Genomic DNA, 22,970 nt, shown 5'->3' with positions numbered 1-22,970 from the left:
TTACAGAGATTGCCACAATAGAACCTTGACAATGCGAACTGGGATAGATTTCGTGAGCTAAGCTAAATTGAAGGGAATGCAGAACAGTTTGAAAGTGTTGATGATGATGATGCCATAGACTTACTGAATGGAACTCTCCGTACAGCAAGAGTCAATTCAATTCCCAAAACAACTGGGTTATTCAAATGGCGACCAGTCCCCTGGTGGCCTTCAGAATTAACTGCCCTCCACAGAACTACAAAAAAATCTTTTGACTAGATTGCGTAGATGCTGTACAGAGGAGAATTTTACATTATATAAGAAATGTAGAGCACAGTTCCGTTGTGCCATGAAAGAAGTTAGGCGCCAGCCTTGGATGTCTTTCGTTTCCTCCAATAAGAAAAGAATACTACCATCTTCTGTGTAGAAGAGAGTAAAAAGGATACCAGGCAAATTCACTCCCAACTCACCACCAGTGTTGAAGGTGAATGACCGCTGTGTAACTTGAGCAACTGAGGTTAGCAATGCCTTGACTGATCATTTCTACAATGTATCATGCAAGTGTGAAGCAGCTCTTGGTCATGAGCATAGAAGCATTGAAGAATGGAAAGTGCTAAAGTTTGCAGTAGAAAAGAAGGAATCTTACAATGCTCCTTTTACTTAAAGGGAATTATGATTCTGCACTTGCTAACTGCAATGATACAGCCCCTGGACCAATGAAATTCCATATGCAATGTGTACCTGTTGATACTAAGTTTTTATTTTAAGTATTATTAACAGAATTTGGCATGATCATAGATATCCAAGTGTTTGGGAACTAGCCATTATTTTAGTCTTTTTAAAACCTGGTAAGGAAAAGTTTTTAGCAGCAAGCTATCGACCAATTGCATTTACATCTTGTTATATAAGATCATGGAAAAGATGGTCATTGCAAGACTGATGTGGTACCTGGAGAAGAAATATATTTTATCACATCCAGTGTGGATTTAGAAAAATTCACTAATTTACTGATGTGTTGATATGTCTTGAGTCCTCAATTTGTGAAGCCTTTGCTTCAAAACAGCAGCATGCAAGTCTTTTTTTTTACCTCAAAAATGCATATGATACTGCATGCAGATAGCTAGCGTATACTTGAAACCATTCATAATTTGGGATTGAGGAGAGAGTTACCATTGTTCATTCAAACATTTGTTTCAAATAGATTTTTTTTCAAGTTGGAGTAGGTGAAAGTCTCTCAGAGAGGAAATGTCAGAAAAAAAGTTCCCAGGGTAGTGTGCTGAGTGTAACCCTATTTCCATTAGCCATCAAAGGGATATCACTTGTCATTCCTCAAGATATTCTCTCCACATTGTTTTCAGATGATCTCTCCATATCATTTGCTGGAGCTTGAATGTCAGTGGTTGAGAGAAAATAACAACTCTCAATTGACAAAATAATTCAATGGGCTGATATGAATGGATTTGGAGACTACTCATTGTCGTCTCTGCATTGGTCACACTCGGTTGACACACAAGTTTCTGCTAACTGGTCAATACCAGCCATATTACGACGATTGTTTGGTACCCTTGACAGTGGTGCATATATGTTGATGGAATGCCCCACTTATAGTACAGAAAGAAATATATATAAGTTTGAGGATGGCAGGTTCATCCTTGCTAAGATTCTTGGACGTGATGTGTCGTATTTTGCTGGAGGTATTTCTAGATTTACTTCATAAGCAGGTCTTCTGAATGCCATTTCACTTGTATAATGTCATCTTTGCTTTGATGATTTTAATTTAATATTCTTATATTCTTTATTTGTAATAAATGTTACCTTAGATGTTATTAAACTTCAAATCAATCCATCACTTGGTCAGAGACATTCAGACTGAAAAGTAATCCAAGTTAGAGATGCGATGTTGCTGACAGAACACTACTGAAGTCTGCAAATCTTTTCTTTAACTCACCCAAAATTATGTTGAGCTTATTTTGTATGTATGAACACTGCACTTCAATTTTTCTATGTTCTGTCATTTTTTTTTTGCAGCAGATTAAAGTGCTGTAAAGATCCCTTTAGAGATCAGGGACATCCATAACTTCAGCTTATTTATGGAGGCATTTACTGAACTTATCATTTGTGACAGAGTTCTCATTTGTCCTTGCAACTTTGCATTTAACTCATTGAGCTTAGATGAGATGCCACTTATAAATGCTTGGTCAACTAGCTATTGTGGCTCATCAAGTTCCCCTCTCTCTTGCAAAAAAATTTTGATTTCAGGAGTTAGCTGTACACCCTCACTCCATCCTTCCTTCTGAACCTGGACACAACAATCCCTTCTACACACACACACACACACACTCCTCCCTTCCGAATCTGAACACGACAATCCATTCTCTCTCTCTCTCTCTCTCTCTCTCTCTCTCTCTCTCTCTCTCTCTCTCTCTCTCTCTCTTTCTCTCTCTCTCTCTCTCTCTCTCTCTCTCTCTCTCTCTCTCTCTCTCTTTCTCTCTCTCTCTCTCTCCTCTCTCTCTCTCTCTCTCTCTCTCTCTCTCTCTCTCTCTCTCTCTACATATGTATATATGGTGCTCGCAAGGTACAGGTCAAGGACCACTGACTTAGTGGTGTGCATTTTGTAGTTCGTAGTTAACTTCACTTTTTTAAATTTGAAAGTTTCATTTGATAGAACAACTTAATTAACCACTATCATTTCTATTGAACTATATAATGGCTTAAAGAAAATATTTGGTTTTTGGGTTTTTGAAGCAGTCTTTAGTAATACTGTATACTTTCATAAGAAAGGGCGATTATGTTTTGTGAATGACCTTTGTAATTTTCTCAATCTAAAATGCAGTGAGATCTAGAAGGCTCTAGAAGAAAAATATAAACGTTCAAAGTGATGTTGTTTTCACATTACAGATCTCCAATGTCAAATCGCCGTCGTCACGTTGGTACGCGAGACAATCCTGAGCCTTCCAAATGTCTAGGAGTTTTTGGACTCAGCGTCTACACAACAGAAAGGCAGTTGCATCAAATATTTGATAAGTTTGGACCTCTTGAAAAAGTTCAAGTTGTTTTGGATTCAAAAGTAAGATGTATTTATTTTTTATATTATTGGCTTTATGTATTTTTTTGTACTTTGATTCAATTTTCATATAACTATATATAACAGAATTTAAATAATGAAATTTATCATTTTTATACTCGCCTGATATTCATATTGCCTCCTCAGAAGAACATTTAAATTGACTGTACTCATAAAGTTTATAGGAATGAAAAGGGAATTGAGAGGTTTATAAGGTAGTTTTATCATGGGATTTCAGGAGCACTTCAACTACGCCTCATTGTTTCCAACAGGCACGTTAGTGGTGTGCCTATTTGGAGACTCGTGCTCGAAAAGCATAGCATATATAACGTCACCTCTCTAATAGTAGCAATGTGTTATTTTGGAATTGAACTTTTTATTATTTCAAACTCAAGTTCTTAACTGAATACAAATAACCCACTGTAATATTCAGTACTCCTCAGTTCCAGAGGAGGTACTGTGTTTGGTGCAAGAAACCAGGGTACCTTGTGGATGAGTGTGGCAGACACCTCAACCTGTGCCTACGCTGTGGGCCGGCCAACCACCATGTCGCTCAGTGTGGGCAACATGCGCCCCAAGACACAGAACACCTGTCCAGGAGACAGCTACTGCCAGCAGCCCTGGGAGGGAGACCACCTCCGTCCAGAGTCCTTCTAGGTGGAGGGCAATAGCAGTGAACGTTACTCCGATACCGTCGTCTTACTCTGGTTTGACCAGTAGCATGGAAAGTCGAAGTGGGAGCGAGTCCAGTGCCTCTTCCCGGACTATTGAGAGGAAGAAGAGCAGCAAGAAGTCAAATCCCAGGAAGTCATCAAGAACCGAGGAGTGCCATAGGGCGTTAAATACCAGACCTTCAGTGTAGAAGATGGGACTACATCGAAGGAGGGTGTGAGTGCTAGGAAGCTAGCTCTTAGTAATCCGGTGGCAGCCTCGGAAATCTTGATTTCCAACGTTACCTCTTAACCTGAAAAGGTCATTGCTCATCCAATGACTCTTTTTGGATTTGCCAGTGATAACCTATCCTCAACACTGTCCAGAGCTTTTCCAACTGACTTCTCCAGGGAGGAAGCAGGAACGGAGGCTGTCTTGAAAACCCTTTGTAGGGTTAACCTGGGACAGTTGGCTCCTGTACCGCTTATGGTTGTCCCAGTGACCATGTCCGAGTTTCCATCGGGAGCGTTGAACGCTCTTATTGACTCCGTGGCTGAGGTCAACCTCCTGTCATCGAGCGTAGTGCAGGGTTACCAGCTGCATATGGTACCCTATACCATTGGTCTGAAGGGTTTAGGGCAAACAGGACCTAAGACCTTAGGTACTGTACTGTTGACCCCCGATATTGCATGGAATGATATCACCCCGAGTGTGTTCCATATACAGTAGTGCCTTTAAGGACTATGGCTGAGCATATAGTGCTTGGTTACCAGTTCTTGAGAGCAAATGGGGTGATAGTTGATGGAGCCCAAACCAGCTGAGAGTTGACAGTACAGTAATCCCTCGCCATTTCGCAGCTCAAGTTTCGCGGCCTCAGTGCATCGCGGATTTTCAAAAATATTCATCAAAAATTAGAAAAAATGGTGGGAAAGTTACGCGGGCACTAGCAGAAGGCAGGGAGAGTACAGTAGAACATCAGGTATCAACACGGAGATGGCGCGCAACTCAAAATCCACCTCTCTAATTCGCTGGCCATCTCGGCTCCAGAATCTCGCAAGCTGACTGGCCGAGCCGCCGAGACGCCTTACCCAGCATCTCTCCCTGCCGTGCGCCCCGCGAAGAGAGAGAGCATTCATTGTTCTCTCGCACGTGTTGCATAGTCTTGCCGCTATGAACTTTTAGCTATTTTCTTGTGCTTTTTCAGTGCAAAATAGTGCTTGTGACGCCCTTGAAAATGGCTCCTAAATGTCCTCTACCCTCTACATCCTTTAGAGAACCCAAGGAGAAGAGAAAAATTATGACGGTGAACGAGAAAGGGAAATTATTTGACTATGCTTAAGGCAGGCAGTAGCTATGCGTCTGTTGCCAGCATTAACGGAGTGAATGAATGGATGGTTCGCTACATAAAAAAAGATGAAATGAAAATACGTAAAACTGCCTCAATAACGTTCTCCAAGGACACTAAGCGCGTTGTGACTCCTCATAATAAGACGATTGTGCAAATAGAGAATGCATTATCAATGTGGATATTGGACTGTCGGGAAAAGAAGGTTAGTCTCAATACCAACATGAATCGAACCAAAGCCAAAATCCTGTATGATAGCCTCGTTCCTGAAGGAAAATCGAACGAAGATGACAAAGGTGATGATGACGACGAAGAAGATAACCTGCCCCACGAGAAAAACGTGGTTTTGTTGCTAGCAAGGGCTGGTTCAAGAAATTCAAGAGGAGGTTTGGCCTTCTCAGCATTCCTTTGTATGGGGAGGCCGCCTCGGCAGACCAAGAGGCAGCTCTTCATTACGTCAAGGACGAATTCCCGAAATTAATTAAAAAAAAGGGCTATCTCCTGGAGCAGGTGTTCAATATGGATGTGACTGGCCTCTTCTGGAAGAGGATGCCGTCCCGGACGTTCCTTTACAAAGACAAAGAGAAGAAGCAGGGTTCAAGGCCCACGAAGATCGCGTCACTCTCCTCGTGCCGGAATGCCGCGGGTTTCATGTTCATGCCCGGCTTAATTTACAAGTCCTTGAATCCTCGGGCTTTGAAAAACAAAAACAAAGCCTTGCTGCCTGTCTACTGGATGATTAATAAAAAGGCATGGATAACCAAAGCCCTCACACTCGACTGGTTTGTGCACTGCTTTATCCCGCAGATGAAGCTGTACCTCTCGGAGAATGGGCTACCCTTTAAGGTCCTCCTCTTGATGGACTGTGCAGGAGGACATGCAACAGACCTCAATTACGACGGGGTCCAAGTGGAGTTCCTGCCCCCCAACACCACTTCCCTCAAACAGCCAATGGATCAGGGGGTCATTCGGGCCTTCAAGGCCCTCTACACGAGGTTCAGGATGGAGGGCCTCATCTCCTCCATCGACGAAGGCGACGAGGACTTCAGCCTCGAGAGATATTGGCAGGAATACAACATTGCGACGTGCCTGGCCAACATTCAGAAAGTTCTTAATGAGATGAAAGAGCAAACACTGAATGCAAGTTGGAGAAAATTGTGGCCAGACGTTCATGACTATGAGGGATTTACGCCAGACGAAGTTCACCACTCCACCGTAGATAAGGCTGTGACGCTGGTACGGTTAGTAGTCAACGAAGGTTTCTCTGACATGGCGACGGAAGACGTCAACTCACTGATCAAGTGCCACACGAAGCCCCTAACCAACGAGGACCTTGCCAAAATGACAAGATCAGTGAGTGTGGAAGAAGAAGAGGCGCCGACGTCGGTGACGACGATGAAGCTGAAGAACGTGGCCTTACCTTGGACAACCTGCAAGAGCTCTGCAACATGGCACGGGCTATGCAACAAAGGGCGCAGGAAATCAATGATAATATGGTCAGAGCCATCGAATTTAGTAACCGTATTGACGGTGTAATGGCATTGTACAAGAGCATCTTTCCTCAGATGAAAAAACGTCAACAACTTCCCATCACGATATTCCTAGTGCGCTGAAAAATTGCTGCAGAAGCCTCAGATACTCATGCTGCCTCTCCGGCTTCCCACCGAGCCACTACACCATCTCCTGCAGTTTTTCCAGCTCTATCGGAAGCTGTCATTGATGAGCCACCGCCTCTATCAACTGACAATGAGGCATCACCTGAGGAGCAGTAAAGCTCTCATTAACCTGTGCAGTAAATCATCTTCATCTTCTTCACCTCCATCATACTGCGCAGTTGTTTCATCGTCATTGTTAGAGGTGAGTTACGTATCTGGTTATAAGAATAAAAGTTCTAAAAACATATCTATAAACACATACACTATTCATATCTACATTTGTATGCGCATGTACACTTATACTCTATTTATATTATTTATACATTATTTATGTATAAATGTAAATGTTACGTACAGTATACGTAATATATTAAATACTGTATTTATTTTACAGTATTTATACAGTACTGTACTTTATTTTATGTACAGTATATAATTTATATTATCAATATTTATTTACATGATTCTTTAATGTTTTAATGATAACTTACGCATTTATAGGGTTAATATACACTTATTGTTTTTATATATACATGTACACAAAAAAGTGTACGTATTCCAAAAATAGGGAGGGAACCTACTTCGCGGTATTTCACCTATCGCGGTCTGTTCTGGCCCCCTTAACTGCGATATGTGAGGGATTACTGTACTCCCCAAGACCCTCTTTGGGAGTATTATATCCCAATACGTGGAGCCTGTTGTCAATAAGTGCTTTACGCACTTGAAGTCCACACGGGCGATTCAATCCTGATTGCCAGTATTGAGCCCGCGCTAGTTCCTTTTACTGTAGACTTTCCTAAGGGGCTTGACATCTCTTTTAGGTGCGCTGCTTGTCCATCCAACTTTTGGCCAGAGATGTATTATGATGGTGACATCATAACCCCCGGTCTGTCAAGAAAAGCTACGGCAATCCCTGCCATTCTAGAACTGAAAGATAGAAAAATCTCAGTTTTAATCAAAGGGTCTTCTGAAGAAACTGCCAAGATCAAGAAGGGGGATCTCTTGTGGAAGGTGTTGACCATGGCAGTGGTGGATGCTCTCCTATCATGCCTGATAGCACAGGAGTGCGACCTGACACCTGAACCGAGTGTATTGGAAGATATAGACAATTTGTCTATCTCTGACGAAGTGGACTTCTCACAAGGACCAGTTCTGTCAAATGCTTCGTCATCTTTCGGTCATTAGTATTGGAGACGATGATGTGGGAGATTGCTCGAGCATACCAATGCGCATCCACCTGTATGACGAGCCACCCATTTATCGGAGGGTTATACGGTTTGCAAAACCCGTCACTGACGCCATCAAGGAACAGTGCAAGGAGTTGCATGAACTGGATATTATTGAACTCAGCATCTCTCTTTGGTCTTCACCCATTGTTCCAGTCCAGAAAAAAAGACAACAGTATACGGTTTTGTGGGGACTACCGTAGACTGAATAAGGTGACTGTCTCTGATGAGTTCACAATGCCAAACTTGGCAGACTCCGTATTTGGGGTACAAGGAGTCAAATATTTTATAACCCTTGACCTGGTTCTTGGATATTACCAGTTACCGTTAGCAGATGACAGTAGAGAATACACGGCTTTCTCTACTGCCTTTGGACGCTGGCAGTTCAGACGCATATCGTTTGGACTGAAGAATGCACCTGCAGTGTTCCATAGAAAAATGCAGAGTATTCTCCAAGAATTCCCGAAAGCCAAGGTGGTTTTCTACGTTGATGACATCTTGATCCTTGGGGCTTCTTTCAAGGAACACCTGAATTTGGTAGAAAGAGTTTTGGCTACTCTCCAGAAGCACAGACTCAAGATAAAATTCGGGTGTGTGTTCTTGGGTTCAAGCCGAGGTTGAGTATCTTGGTCATCTGTGTGGACATTGTGGTATGTGTAAGCTGCCAGAATACATCCAGAAACCTACCACTGTGCGTGAGTTACAGGGATTCCTGGGGCTAATAAACTACCAATTTGTACTCGTAAATGAGAAGAGATGCCCACCCTTTTCCTACTGGTGGTATTCTGCCATATGAGGACAATGTCAAGTTTCTTGTGGTAAATTTTGACAAGAAGATAATAACCATTCCATTAGGGTTAAAAAAAAAATAATTGAACATCTTGAAAGTCATTTCACGTCATGAGTGCGCTTATGACAGAACAACTTTGCTTAGACTTTATATATCTTTGTGTCTGAACAAAATGAACTGTGATTTATTTATGGGTCAGCTACTAAGACTTTGCTTGGGAAACGGTGTTGTTCACAGTGTGGGACTCTGCATATGCACTGAAGCATACAGAACTTCTCCCATTGATAGTCTATATGTGGATTCTGGCATGCCTCTCCTTTCCGCCGGCAGAGAGGAGCTGAGCTTGTAGTACTTAGCTAGTTCTCTCGCTACGAAAAGCAATCTTAGCAGTAAGTATTCCTTAGATTGAGCTCCTAATAGGTCTAGAGTCCCAAAGCCTTTGGAAGTACGACTGGAAAATGATGCCAGAGAAGTAGGTTTATTAGCAGCATAGATAGCAACGGTAGGATATCCCAAGTCTCCCTCTTGGTGTAAATCTACATGTGAAAGTATGTTTCATGACAGGAGAGAAAAATACCTTACCCAGTGAAGTAATGAAAAGCAAATTCCTAAAACATGCTGCTCAGCAGCATGGGAAACATTTTTACGGAGAGTTCTAAATCATCTGGGGATGTTGGAAGTGCTGTTGTGGGGGTGGGGGGGATTGTTATAAGAAGAAAACTCCCATCCTCCTGTTCAATATTTACTGCCGAGTTGCATCCAATAATTTTCGTAGTCTGACATTTTTAAAAATGATGATCAGATTAGTTTTTAAACAATTTTTACTAATTCCAATATTTTGTTACTTTCAATGAAACAGATTTTGCCATCCTCTCATTTAATACAAAAGGTTCAGGACAGGACTGGTTAGTACTTCTGCAGTCTGGAAAGAATATCAGTATTCATTTCTGTTGGGTTCTTGTCCACATTGGGGTGGAAGGGAATGAATGAGTAGAAAAGACAGCTAAGGAAGCTTCAGGGCTACTTACCCCCATCCCCCATAAGTATTCCTTACAAAGACCTTAAAATTGTTCAGACCACCAATACGAAATTTTAAAAAAAGCCACCCTTCATTAGATAAATGTTCATTTTGCAAGTCTACAAGTAGGAAAGACATAATTTTGACCAGGCTGCATATTGGCCATACACATGCAGTCCACAATTATTTAATGAAGAGGAGAGAAGGGAAACAGGCCCCTCTTTGTAATACAGTAGTGTCAGGTGACAAATAATATAAAATCTATTTTAGATGATTTGTCTTGTTTTTAATCCTAAGAGCGTGACACATTTACTTCAGGACAAACCTTTTAAGAGACATACTGGGGGAAAATTGTAAAACCCTCAACTTCAAATTTTTTGACCGAGTATTGGGATCCATCACAAGCTTCAATTAATTAAATTAATATATTTAATCTCTCTAATCCAATTTTATTAAACATACAGTAAAGATAATATTAAACCAAATTGGTGTGATTGGCTTATAGGTTAAAATTATGCCTAATGTTGTGAGTGTACGGATTTGGTTGATTAATTTGTATCGTATAGCGCTGAATGACTTTGGATGCCCGTGCTTGGCCTGAGGTCTAAATTTTATAATCCATCCATCTAAGGTAAGGTAAATTTTAGCGACTAACATTCGATACTCAACTCGATTGGAAAGCGCATGTATCTTACATCAAATATAAATGTAATATTGCTCTACACATAATGAAAAAGCTGTCTCAAACAGTATGGGGGGCAAAGAGATAAACGTCACTGATGGTCTATAAAGCAGTAGTGTTATCTAGAATAGCCGGACTTATGAGGAGCAGGGTACTCGATCCTAATATACACCGCCAAAAATAATTTGATTGAAAGTTATCAATATCAAATTAAAAAAAGGGGTGCTGTAGTTCCTCAGTGCCTATACACGTCACCACTGAATCTGACAGTAATGAGATAAAATAAATGAAAGCCAATTATTTCTATGTGAGAATTGTCAGAACAAAAAGAACTGAAGTCATTTTAGTAAGATTGCGTATAGATTGTACAAAATCGATGCATGGTTTTTTAATGTGCACACCTCATGAAGCACTTCCCAGGTGCAGTGATTGTAATACTATTTTAACCATACAAAATATTTTTAACGATTGTAATGATTTTAAAAGATTCCTTTTGGTAAGAAATTGTTTTTTTGAAATTTTATCAGAATGAGAATTTCTCTTTTTTAGATTTAAACATTTTTAAGAAACAGATGTCAGAAAGATAAGACTTGAATTTCTGCTTATCATAGATCTTTTGTTTCATAATTTATTTTTTTCTCTTATATTTACTCTACATTTTTTCATTATTATCTTCAAGATAAATAATATATTTCCCTCCTCAATTTAAGCTTGACTCATTGGGCTGGTGTATCTTCTCCCTTTTAATAAAAGTAATAATCTTAGAAGAGATGTATATGAAGCCTGTGGCATTTTTAAGTTCATATTGGAAGCTTGTCTTCTTACTCCTCTTTAAAGGTATATTCAATATTAAATGTCATATAATTAAGTTCTTCTTTAATTTTTTTCTTTAGTTACTATTGATGATTCTCCAATTGGCATAAATGACAATTGATGTGGTGATGCAAGATGATTGTTAATCATTTATTCATTTTAAGAGAATAGTACATACATACATCCATATACCAAGGCACTTCCCCCAATTTTGGGGGGTAGCTGACATCAACAAATGAAACAAAAACAAAAAGGGGACCTCTACTCTCTACGTTCCTCCCAGCCTAACAAGGGACTCAACTGAGTTCAGCTGGTACTGCTAGGGTGCCACAGCCCACCCTCCCCCATTATCCATCACAGATGAAGCTTCATAAGGCTGAATCCCCTGCTGCTGCTACCTCCGCGGTCATCTAAGGTCATCTAAGAGAATAGTACCTAAAGTAAAATTATATAAAAGTTAGCCCTTTTATCCCCAGGCTATTTGGAACTTTCCAACCCTTAACCCCCAGGGGTTATTTTTTTCAAGCACATTTTGCAGTATATTTTTTTTTTTAATTGCTCTAACAGCCTTAATTTTTGTCATAGAGAGGTCAGGTTGGTCTCATTCTCTTGGAAAATGCCTGAAGTTTCTCAAAAAATTATCAAAAATATGCAAAAAAAAAAATGTAAATAGCAGTTTTTTGCAAGGACGTCCGGTACGTCCATGGGGGTAAAGGGATGAGTTTTGTGAAACGTACCAGTATGTCCTTTGGGGGTAAAAGGGTTAAAAGGCCATGTCATTTATTGAATAATCAGGATTTAATTTATTGTCATTTAAATGGTTAGCAATTCTTTATTATTTGTAATCTAATGATAATGACATCTATTTTTGTAAACAGGCCTTCACCATCATGAGGCTCAATACTACACAGTATTCTAGAAGTTTTATTCCAGCTGTGACCAAGCTGTGGAATGATCTTCCTAATCGCGTAGTTGAATTAGTAGAACTTCAAAAGTTCAAAGTTGCAGCAAATGTTTTTATGTTGAACAGGCTGACATAAGTCCTTTTATAGTTTATATATGACATCTGTTTTGACATTGTTAATGTTTTTAGAATGATTTATTGTTAACTTGTTCTCATCATTTATTTATTTCCCTATTTCCTTTCCTCACTGGGCTATTTTTCCCTATTGGAGCCCTTGGGCTTACTAGGGTGGTAGCTTGGCAAGTAATAATAATAATAATAATAATAATATTAATATTGATCTTGAAGATGCAAACCATACTAGTGAATTTTTAGATTGCTGCTGTTAAGTCATTGTCTGTAGTTCCTTATATTTATTGCATGTTATGATTTATTTTTCAGACTGGTAAATCTCGGGGTTTTGCGTTTGTTTATTTTGAATCCATGAAAGATGCCTCGGAAGCCAAAGACGAGTGCTCTGGCATGGAGATAGATGGACGGAGAATCAGAGTAGATTTTTCCATAACAAAACGTCCACACACGCCTACTCCAGGCATCTATATGGGCAGGCCCACCTCGTGAGTATTTTTTTTTAACCCATTCTACTTACATTACTCTTATCTGTGTTTTATTTGATAATTTTAATGTAAATTACCAACAGTAAAGATGTTAGATCCAAGCTTGAAGTAGTTTAAAGTTTCTTAGGCAATATTCCATTATGTTCCAGACAAAGGGGCTATGATCGGGGCTACAGTGGTCGAGGTGGTGGTGGTGGTGGCGGCGGAGGAGGACACAGAGGCGATAGGTATCGTTCTCCATCACCACGATACAGATCTCGCAATAATGGAAGACGTGATTATTATGAACGCGGGTATGTACCTAGTCATTGGCATCCAAGTTTACATTCTAAGCTTAATGGCTAAGGAATTGTTTCAAGTTATTGAAAAGAGAAGCAAGTTAGTTGAATGTAGGCATGCTAAATATGGATTGAAATATCTCTTGTCTGCTAGTAAGTCCTTGTGAAAATTTGATATACTGGTCTTTGAGAGTCAATAGAGATGTAATACTAAATTGATTGACTGGTTGTAATTAGGTTTGTTAAATGTAAATCTGATTTTTAAATGGTAACATGTAGTTTAGTTAATATCTTAGCAACAGTAACTCTGCAATTTAGTCTATTCTTTCCTCATCCTAAGATATAAACCAATAAGAGTTTAGGAAATGAGAAATTAAAACAAGACTCCCAAAAATTAGGTTTAGAATGAATGCCCTCAGATATCAGTAAGTTAAGAGTATAAAATTTGACTGTATTTCTATTTTGTTTAATTTCCTTTTTGCTTTGCAAATTCATAATTTTAAAGTGTTATAGTCATTGATACGCAAAATCATTTCCCCTTTTTGATTTTCGAATGAAATGAATGTGCTGAAATAAATGTAAGGGCAAAATTGTTATGAATATTGCTTAATATTTTTTTTTTAATTTCTATTTGAGACAAAATAATTTAGCACTTCATGAACTTTATAAACTGACATAAGACAATTACACAAAGGGTTTATGGAGTAGCATTACAAAAATGTGGAATTCCAGTACTTGTTGTGGGGTAACTTGTGTTACCACATCAATTCATGATGTCTATTTTCAAAGCAAATTTGTATTCAAGCCCATCCACTAAAAACCAACTATGGGCACAGAGAAAACTTCCCAAGAGAACAGAAGCAAGAATTTTTTATACCACCTGCAAAGCCAGGCAAAGGTCCTCAAAGGCCATCATACCAAAAGACCAATATCACTTAGTATGTATGCATAAAGAATGGAAGAATACTAAATTCAAGACTAACATGGGACTTAACAACAAACTTCTAATTACTCTATCTCTAAATGAGCTATAGAAAAATAAATATAAATTCCAAGCTGTCTACTTTTGGAAGATGATTATTGAGGAAGATTAAATTAGGGACAAATACCTATTGCCATACTCTTCTATGTTAAAAAAGGTTATACATCAGTGGTATCTTGAGGTGAAAATTCCAAGATGGAATTAGATGTGCATTTGTATGTGATGGAGAGTCATATATTTCAAAACTGCCAGATTTTTTATATTCTTTCTTCTGAACCAATGACTATTGTTAATTCTTTGAAACTGCATACAGGAAAAATTCAGATTGTCATTCATAGTGACTTGAAGTTTCTTAGAACTATAAAAAATTTTTAAACCTTTTCACCCTCTGACTCAGAAGGCTCAGAAATGGGGTTTACATATAAAAATAAATCTCTATTTTTGGGCTCAAGCCATGTCGTCCTGATGGAAGGTTCCTATTGGTAGCTTTCTAAGGGATATTTGGCTACAGTGATATTCCCAGAGAATTTACCTCTAGGTCTCCAGAATTCTAACTCCTGGCGCGAATATCCTTAAAATTTCTCTTAAGGATATCGCATAATATCAGGGAACTTATATCTTGATACGACACATACAATAGCAATCTTCACCCCGAATAGCGTTTTCGTTTCGTGGGGGAAGAGTGGCGAAAACAGAAGGGGAGCCGTTATCAAGGTTACACTTCCTCCCGTACTATTACGAGTATCCAAGATGGCGCTCATTCCTATTTTTGTAGCGAATTCGCACGATGGTTTTCCCTGTTGATCTAACGTTTTTGATCGCTTTTATGAGGATTAATTATGCAATCTCTAGCTTCTTCTGCCTCTGGAAAGTTGAGTATTTATTCTTTACAGTGTATAATTTTTAGCTCCTACTTCACCGAGAAATTAGACTAATTTATTGTGTTAAGGAGCTGGGCCGGTCACCGGAGGCGCCATGGGCGCTGTCTTTCGTTATGCATGCGTTCTTTAGTTAGCAGAACGACTTTCCCTGTTGTAATAGCATTGACAAATTATGAAAGCTATTTAGGCATAATTATACTAGTAAAGATATATATTTTATACATAGAATTTCCTCTTCCTTATGTCGATCGTATACGTTAGAGTTTCGGCGATTTAGGTAACCGAGACGTCGTCCCGCACTAGGCTACCTAGCCTATGCGCTTTAGTATACTTTCAGACATTATCCCCGTTTACCCTCGTGTATCGTTTTATCAATTCAACTTGAGATAGTATATCTCCTAGAATTAGTAATATAACTCGATATTCGTCTCCTGGGAGATTTAAGGGTAATCCCTCTTTCCCTTTGAGTGCCGTCATAGGCGACAACCCTATTTGGTCTTGCCATAGAGTAGTTCACTCCGGCTTGACTAGGCTAGGGTTTTCTGTCTCCCACCTTTGCCGGCGAGTATCCCGGCTTTGGTTTTCGACAGAACCTCAGAGTATTCAGTCTTTCTGCCGGTAGCCGAGCAGCAGGGTGAGTAGTCACTCCCCTGCCAGCTTACAGCTGCCAGCATAGGAGGCTAAGCCTCCCTAGGCCGCACCTGAAGTGGTAGTTTGATGCCGCCACCTTCTCCCCTGCGGTCTAGAAGACTAGTCCTGTTTCGGCAGACCCTAGGTTGAAGAATAGATATTCTTCTGCCGCCTAGGATGGTGCCGATACTGAAACAGAGTTTCTCCCTTGTGTGGAACTGGTGGCAATCCTGCCGCCTTCTTCCACACTTGATACAGGACCCTTTTCCCTACCGCTCTGTCCTTTAACGATAGCCTAGCTATTGCAATCCTGTGGCCGGCGTCCTACATTCTCACCGCTTGCCGGGTAGATTGCGGTGCCGGCCGGGCTCTTACATAAGCAGCTGTATAGTCACTCAGTCTTTCCCTTATGGACGCAAGGCTCCGGGAAAGGTTGTGCCAGTGGGAGACCCCTCTACTATTGAGTGTTCTTCAGTTCTCTCTTGGATTGCCATCCACATCCCCGGACCCGGCAGTGACCGGCGACGGATTTTTTGGCTGGATGGAAGCTTGAATGTCACATTCTCTCCTTCCATTTGAACCCTCATTCTGGAGGAAGGCAGTAAGGTTAAGTACTGACACCCTTATTTATTGTTAACAAACATTTCAATAAGGTAGCCCTTCACTCCATGCTTTCTCTCTCTCTGTCAGCTAGTGCCGCCAGGTACCAACCCAGCCGGCTGCATACCGACTGAACCGGTGCCACCAACTAACCCAGCCGGTGATATGCCGGCTGAACCAGTGCCGCCAGGTACTAACCAGCCGGCGTGGACCGTGCCGCCAGGTGCTAGCCTAGCCGGCAACATGCCGGCTGAACTACAGCATATGATTATACTGTAGCCAGTATATTTGCAATTTAGATATACTGCAGACAGAAAACTATAGCATATATTATACAGTAGTTATTTTCCAACATACCATGTGTTTCCTTGCACAGTATTGTTGAGACCATTCATATATTTAAAGAAAAGATTTCCTTCAATACACTGATAGTTAATCAGTTAACAACTTACCCCACAATATTAAAGAACTTAAGAAAGGTCAGTGTCAATATACACTTATCTATCCCTAGGGGTTAGAACCCTTCTCTTGGAGTTTGCCTGGATATGGAAACTCTATAGCTTTAATTTTGGGGGAGGTCACAGCAATTGGCTGGACCGGAAACACAAGTATGTGTCTTTCCTATTTCCTTTCTAGCTTAACTATCCTAAGCTATAATGTTTAAAGTATTAATGTTAATATTTTGCATAAGTTTTTTATCATGTGAGGTAAACAACTGCATACTCTTTTAATTTTCCTTTCTTTACAGGGGGACCAAATGAAGTGCGAGGTTATATTCTGCAACCATAGGATTAAGGACTTCTGTGGCCACAAAGCATGCAGGTCTCATGCCCCCTGCACCAAACATACCGAAACCCTGCGGTACTGGGGCCCCCAAGACTGCAACATATGCCAGACCTTGGTGACCGAAGGTTTCGACGACCCTAAGTCATCGGAGTCGAGGGATGCCGCACGAGAAAAGCTGCGCAGATGGATACGTGGGTTCCAAAAGAACTCTACGGGACCGTACCTACCTAATGAAAGGATGCGCAACTTGCTGTTCCCAAAAGCGGGTATCGAAGCTGTCGTACCCCAAGTACGACATGAACCCCCCTGCATCCAGATTGCCATCAAGACGCATGTCAGTGAGGCGATGCAAGGCATGGACATCCACCAGGGGGAAAGGATGTCTTAAGTGTCCACGGACACTGAAAAGGATATACTGAGGGATGATCCCGAGGAGGAGTCGACTCTACCTCCGGACGAAGATGATGATGTCGAGTCGGAGTCCCTTCCGTCTGTGCCGGCACCAGAGCCATTACCTTCAACATCTTCTGCCCCTCCATCAGACGACATGAGACGGGCACTGGCCAATCTTACGGCTCTAATGGAGAACATTCGCAAGCAAGGCGAAGCTAGGGAAGCGAAACTTGAGAAAGAGCTCCGTGAAGCTCGACTCTCCGCCTCCCTAGGGTCATACAAGAGACTCAGAGTACAAGACCTCCCACCCTGCTCCAAAACTAATAACTGGAAGTATGTGGAGTTTATGCCGATGACCAACGGCAAACTCTACATATCGGAGAAGATGGGAGCCGTTCCCCTTGATGACATTCAGTTCTGGCCAAGCTTTAATGCTTACCCAGACTGCTTCATTCGACTGAAGCAGGAGCCAGCGTCGAAAGAATAGACGGAACCTAAGGAGGTCATGGTATTCGACCATGACAAGGCACAGTCTCTCTTGTCGAGCAGCCTAAAGAATGTGGGCTACACGAACTCTAAAGTGTCTGCCCTGAGCAAGATGCATCCAACCTTTCTTGCTCCAGCTTCAATAGCCTTCCCCTTTACATCGAAGGCTTTTAAAGCTGTTGCCAAGGCAGTGGAGGCAGGCAAACCTTGTCGTACACTGAAAGAATCTAGACCTCTGTCGTTAGCCCTGCCCATGGAGGATAAGGATTTTAAAGAAGTCTACCTAACCTTCTCAGTAGGGAAGTTGGATGCAGATATCGCGGGACGACAGTTCAGCGAGAATCTCCCGAAACTGTCAGACTTTCTCTTGAATAGGGAGCAAGAGACGAAGGAGAGATTAGCGGCATCCCTATTCCTACAGGAACTGCATGGAAATGTGTGCAGGCCGAAAGAGCACCCCAGACATGAATATGGTCATGGCCAAAATGCACATGGCCACCTTAGTAAAGGACCTATACGGCTTTATGAAAGTCAGAAGAGCATGTAGAGAGTTCGTGTTTGCTGCAGCAACAGTAAAACACGAACCCAAGAAGTTGATAGCTTCCAATATTTGGGGTAAAGACCTCTTCCCAAATGAAGTGGTCAAGGAGGTAGTTGACAAAGCAGCCACGGAGATTAGAAATCTTCTCCAGAAGTTGGGCATGTCATCTAAGCGCATGTCTTCCTTGGATGCGGGTCCCCAACCTAAGAGGAAGACCAAGAGACCCAGACTACCCTCTCGGCCTGCCCAGCAACTACATTCCACAGTCACCATGACCGCGGTGCCCCAAGTGGTTGCTCAACCGCAAACTGCATTCCAGATGGTGCCTCAACAGCTGGTTGCCCAGTCACCAGCATTCAACCCCGAGTTCGAGAGGCAAACCACTACCTTCCGTCCCAAAGGTAGAGGCTCCAGACGGGGCTCCTCAAAACACCCCTCACGAGGTAAGGGAGTACGCAGTCAGGGAGGTGAATCCTCTGGACAATCGAAGCAATGAGATGCTTCAGGTAGGAGGGAGGCTCCAACATTTTCAGAATCGTTGGACCTTCGTTCCTTGGGCCCACAGCCTATTGAAGAACGGACTTGAATGGAGCTGGAGCAAGCCTCCACCATCATTTCCTCAATTCTTCCAACACTCCACCCCCTCACTGGAAGAATATACCCTAGAACTATTGAGCAAATGGGTAATAAGGAGGGCAAAGTTCATCAAATTCGAGGGAAGGCTGTTTTGTGTTCCCAAGAAGGACTCGGAGAAACTCGGATTCATTCTGGACTTGTCGCCACTCAACAAGTTCATCGAGAACAGCAAGTTCAGGATGTTAACCCTTCAGCACATGAGGACCCTGTTACCAAAAGGGGCGTATACAGTCTCAATATACCTGGCAGATGCTTACTGGCATATTCCAGTCAACTGCCCTTCTCCTACCTAGAATTCAAGCTACAGAAGAAGAAGTACGTCTTCAGAGCTATGCCCTTCGGACTAAACATACCCCCAAGGATCTTCACGAAACTTGCAGACGCAGTCGTTCAACAACTACGCCTAGAAGGCATTCAGGAAGCAGCGTACCTGGACGACTAGCTGGTGTGGGCAGCATCCAAGACTGCTTGTCGGCAAGCATCCAAGAAAGGGATCCAGTTCCTGGAACATCTGGGATTCCAGATCAACTTCAAGAAGTCTCGACTCTCTCCAGCTCAGGAGTTTCAATGGCTGGGAGTCCATTGGAACTTGAATTCACACCGCCTCTCCATTCCCCCAAGGAAGAGGAGAGAGATTGTAGGATCTGTCAAGAGACTACTGAAATCCGTCAGGATCTCAAGATGCCAACAGGAAAGAGTACTGGGGTCTCTCCAGTTTGCAGCAGTGACAGACCTAGTGCTAAGAGCACAGCTGAAAGATGCGTCAGGAGTCTGGAGAAGATACGCATCAAACACTCAAAGATAAAAAAAGACCGATACCGACCTTACTACGATCACTTCCCAAGCCATGGTCGAAAGCCAAGAACCTATAGAGGACTGTGCCCTTACAACCACCTCCACCATCGATAACCATCCACACGGATGCCTCGACGGAAGGATGGGGAGGTCACCCCCATCAAAGGAAAGTCTAAGGGACTTGGTCTTCCCTGTTCAAGACCTCTCACATCAACATTTTGGAGGCCATGGCAGTCCTTTTGACGTTGAAAAAACTCTCCCCTCGCAGATCAGGCTGATCCTGGACAGCGAAGTGATAATGAGATGTCTGAACCGACAAGGCTCGAGATCGCCCCATATCAATCATGTGATATTGGCCATCTTCCGTCTGGCGGAAAAGAAGAGATGGCACTTATCAGCAGTTCACCTTCAAGGGTTCAGCAATGTGATGGCGGACGCTCTATCCAGGCTCAAGCCGATAGAGTCAGAATGGTCCCTAGATACAGACTCAGTCTTCTTCATCTTCCAATAAGTCCCAGAACTGCAGATCGACCTCTTCGCAAGGAGCGACAACAAGAAACTACCTCGATATGTAGCCCCATACAAGGACCCTCTAATGGAGGCGACGGACGCCATGTCCCTCGATTAGAACAAATGGTACCAGATTTATCTGTTCCCTCCGACCAATCTCCTACTGAAGGTCCTCAACAAGCTGAGATCCTTCCGAGGAACGGCAGCTCTAGTGGCTCCTAAGTGGCCCAAGAGCAACTGGTTCCCTCTGATAATGGAACTGAAGCTGAGGCTGGTCCCTCTACCAAACCCAGCATTATCTCAACGAGTTCAGAAGTCGACTGTCTTAGCTTCATCACAGAGAACCCAAAACCTTCATCTAATGGTTTTCTCTCCTTAGCAGTTAAGAAAAGATTTGGGATCTCAAAAGGCAGTATAGACTACTTAGAAGAATACAATTCCAAGTCAACCAGAAGACAATATGAATCGTCTTGGAAAAAGTGGGTTGCTTTCGTCAAAGCAAAAGGACCGAAAGAAATATCAATAGATTTTTGTCTGTCCTTCTTTATCCACCTTCATGAACAAGGTCTGACAGCCAACACGATAACTACATGTAAGTCGGCTCTGACTAGACCCTTATATATGTCTTCCAAGTGGACCTTACGAACGAGATCTTTAACAAGATCCCAAAGGCATGTGCTAGACTTAGACCTGCTGCTCCTCCGAAGCCCATTTCACGGTCCTTGGACAAGGTCCTACATTATGCTTCAACCGTGAACAATGAAGATTGCTTTCTTAAGGATCTAACTCAAAAAGTTATTTTTCCTGTTCGCTATAGCCTCGGGGGCTAGAGTTAGTGAAATAGTGGCTCTATCCAGAAACGAGGGCCATATTCAGTTCACAGAAGTGGGAGAACTGAATCTTTTTCCTGATCCAACCTTTCTCGCCAAAAACGAGCTACCCACTAAGAGATGGGGTCCCTGGAGAATCTGCCCTTTGAAGGAAGATGTCTCTCTATGTCCAGTAGAGTGTTTAAAGGTCTATCTTCAAAGAACTTCAGACTTCAGGGTAGGACAGCTCTTTAAAAGGAGAAACTTCAGGCTCAAACTTATCCCTAAAACAACTGAGGGCGAAGCTCACCTATTTTATTCGCAGAGCGGATCCTGACAGTACACCCGCAGGTCATGATCCAAGGAAAATTGCTTCATCACTGAACTTTTTTCAGTATATGGACTTTGAGCGTCTTTGCTCATACACTGGATGGAAGTCATCCAGAGTGTTCTATAAACATTATGCAAAGCAAGTGCATGAATTGAAGCATTATGTGGTGGCGGCAGGTTGTGTATTAAAACCTGTCGTCTAGTACTGTGATGAACAGTGAATTGATTGGGACTCTCAATTAGGGTGAAAAGGTGTTGACACCTTCCAGTGCAATACCTTTTAAATGAGTGCCACCATGGTGACACTAAAGACTGTTAAAAAATCTCAGGTGTAGAATTATACAGATAAACCTTGTGCCATGTGTACTTTTACACAGTGTTGATAATATCCAACATTTACAGAAAACTATATTAGAAAATCTTATTAAATTTTTTAATTTCATAGTGGCACTAATTATTTCTTCCCTTTCAGGGAGAAAATTTTTTGTTCTTTATGTGTAATTCTCTTAATATCCATCCCTATACCAAAGGCACTTCCCCTAATTTTGGGGGGTAGCCAACATCAACAAAGAAACAAAACAAAAAGGGGACCTCTACTCTCTACGTTCCTCCAGCCTAACCAGGGACTCAGCCGAGTTCAGCTGGTACTGCTAGGGTGCCACAGCCCAACCTCCCACATTATCCACCACAGATGAAGCTTCATAATGCTGAATCCCCTACTGCTGCTATCTCCGCGGTCATCTAAGGCACCGGAGGAAGCAGCAGGGCCTACCGGAACTGCGTCACAATCGCTCGCCATTCATTCCTATTTCTAGCACGCTCTCTTGCCTCTCTCACATCTATCCTCCTATCACCCAGAGCTTTCTTCACACCATCCATCCACCCAAACCTTGGCCTTCCTCTTGTACTTCTCCCATAAACTCTTGCATTCATCATCACCTTTAGCAGACAGCCATTTTCCATTCTCTCAACATGGCCAAACCACCTCAACACATTCATATCCACTCTAGCCGCTAACTCATTTCTTACACCCGTTCTCACCCTCACCACTTCCTTCCTAACCCTATCTACTCGAGATACACCAGCCATACTCCTTAGAAACTTCATCTCAAACACATTCAATTTCTGTCTCTCCATCACTTTCATTCCCCACAACTCCGATCCATACATCACAGTTGGTACAATCACTTTCTCATATAGAACTCTCTTTACATTCATGCCCAACCCTCTATTTTTTACTACTCCCTTAACTGTCCCCAACACTTTGCATCCTTCATTCACTCTCTGACGTACATCTGCTTCCACTCCACCATTTGCTGCAACAACAGACCCCAAGTACTTAAACTGATCCACCTCCTCAAGTAACTCTCCATTCAACCTTGCACCACCTTCCCTTCTCGTACATCTCATAACCTTACTCTTACCCACATTAAGTCTCAACTTCCTTCTCTCACACACCCTTCCAAATTCTGTCACTAGTCGGTCAAGCTTCTCTTCTGTGTCTGCTACCAGTACAGTATCATCCGCAAACAACAACTGATTTACCTCCCATTCATGATCATTCTCGCC

At 42.0% G+C, this 22,970-nt stretch overlaps 1 protein-coding gene across 2 annotated transcripts in view; it reads left to right on the top strand.

Moving 5' to 3' along the window:
• tra2 (transformer 2) overlaps nucleotides 1-22,970 on the top strand; it is a 196,518-nt gene that overhangs the window by 157,855 nt on the left and 15,693 nt on the right. For both annotated transcript variants that reach the window (XM_068368485.1, XM_068368486.1), the window contains exons 4-6: nucleotides 2,878-3,046; nucleotides 12,569-12,744; nucleotides 12,894-13,037. In XM_068368485.1, coding sequence (XP_068224586.1) covers nucleotides 2,878-3,046; nucleotides 12,569-12,744; nucleotides 12,894-13,037 — 489 coding nt within the window. The remainder of the gene's footprint in view (nucleotides 1-2,877; nucleotides 3,047-12,568; nucleotides 12,745-12,893; nucleotides 13,038-22,970) is intronic.

Source organism: Palaemon carinicauda, unplaced genomic scaffold, assembly GCF_036898095.1.
Source record: "Palaemon carinicauda isolate YSFRI2023 unplaced genomic scaffold, ASM3689809v2 scaffold22, whole genome shotgun sequence".
Taxonomy (NCBI): domain Eukaryota; kingdom Metazoa; phylum Arthropoda; class Malacostraca; order Decapoda; family Palaemonidae; genus Palaemon; species Palaemon carinicauda.
The sequence above is the reverse complement of the archived record's forward strand: the minus strand, read 5'-3'. Positions and strand labels throughout refer to the sequence as shown.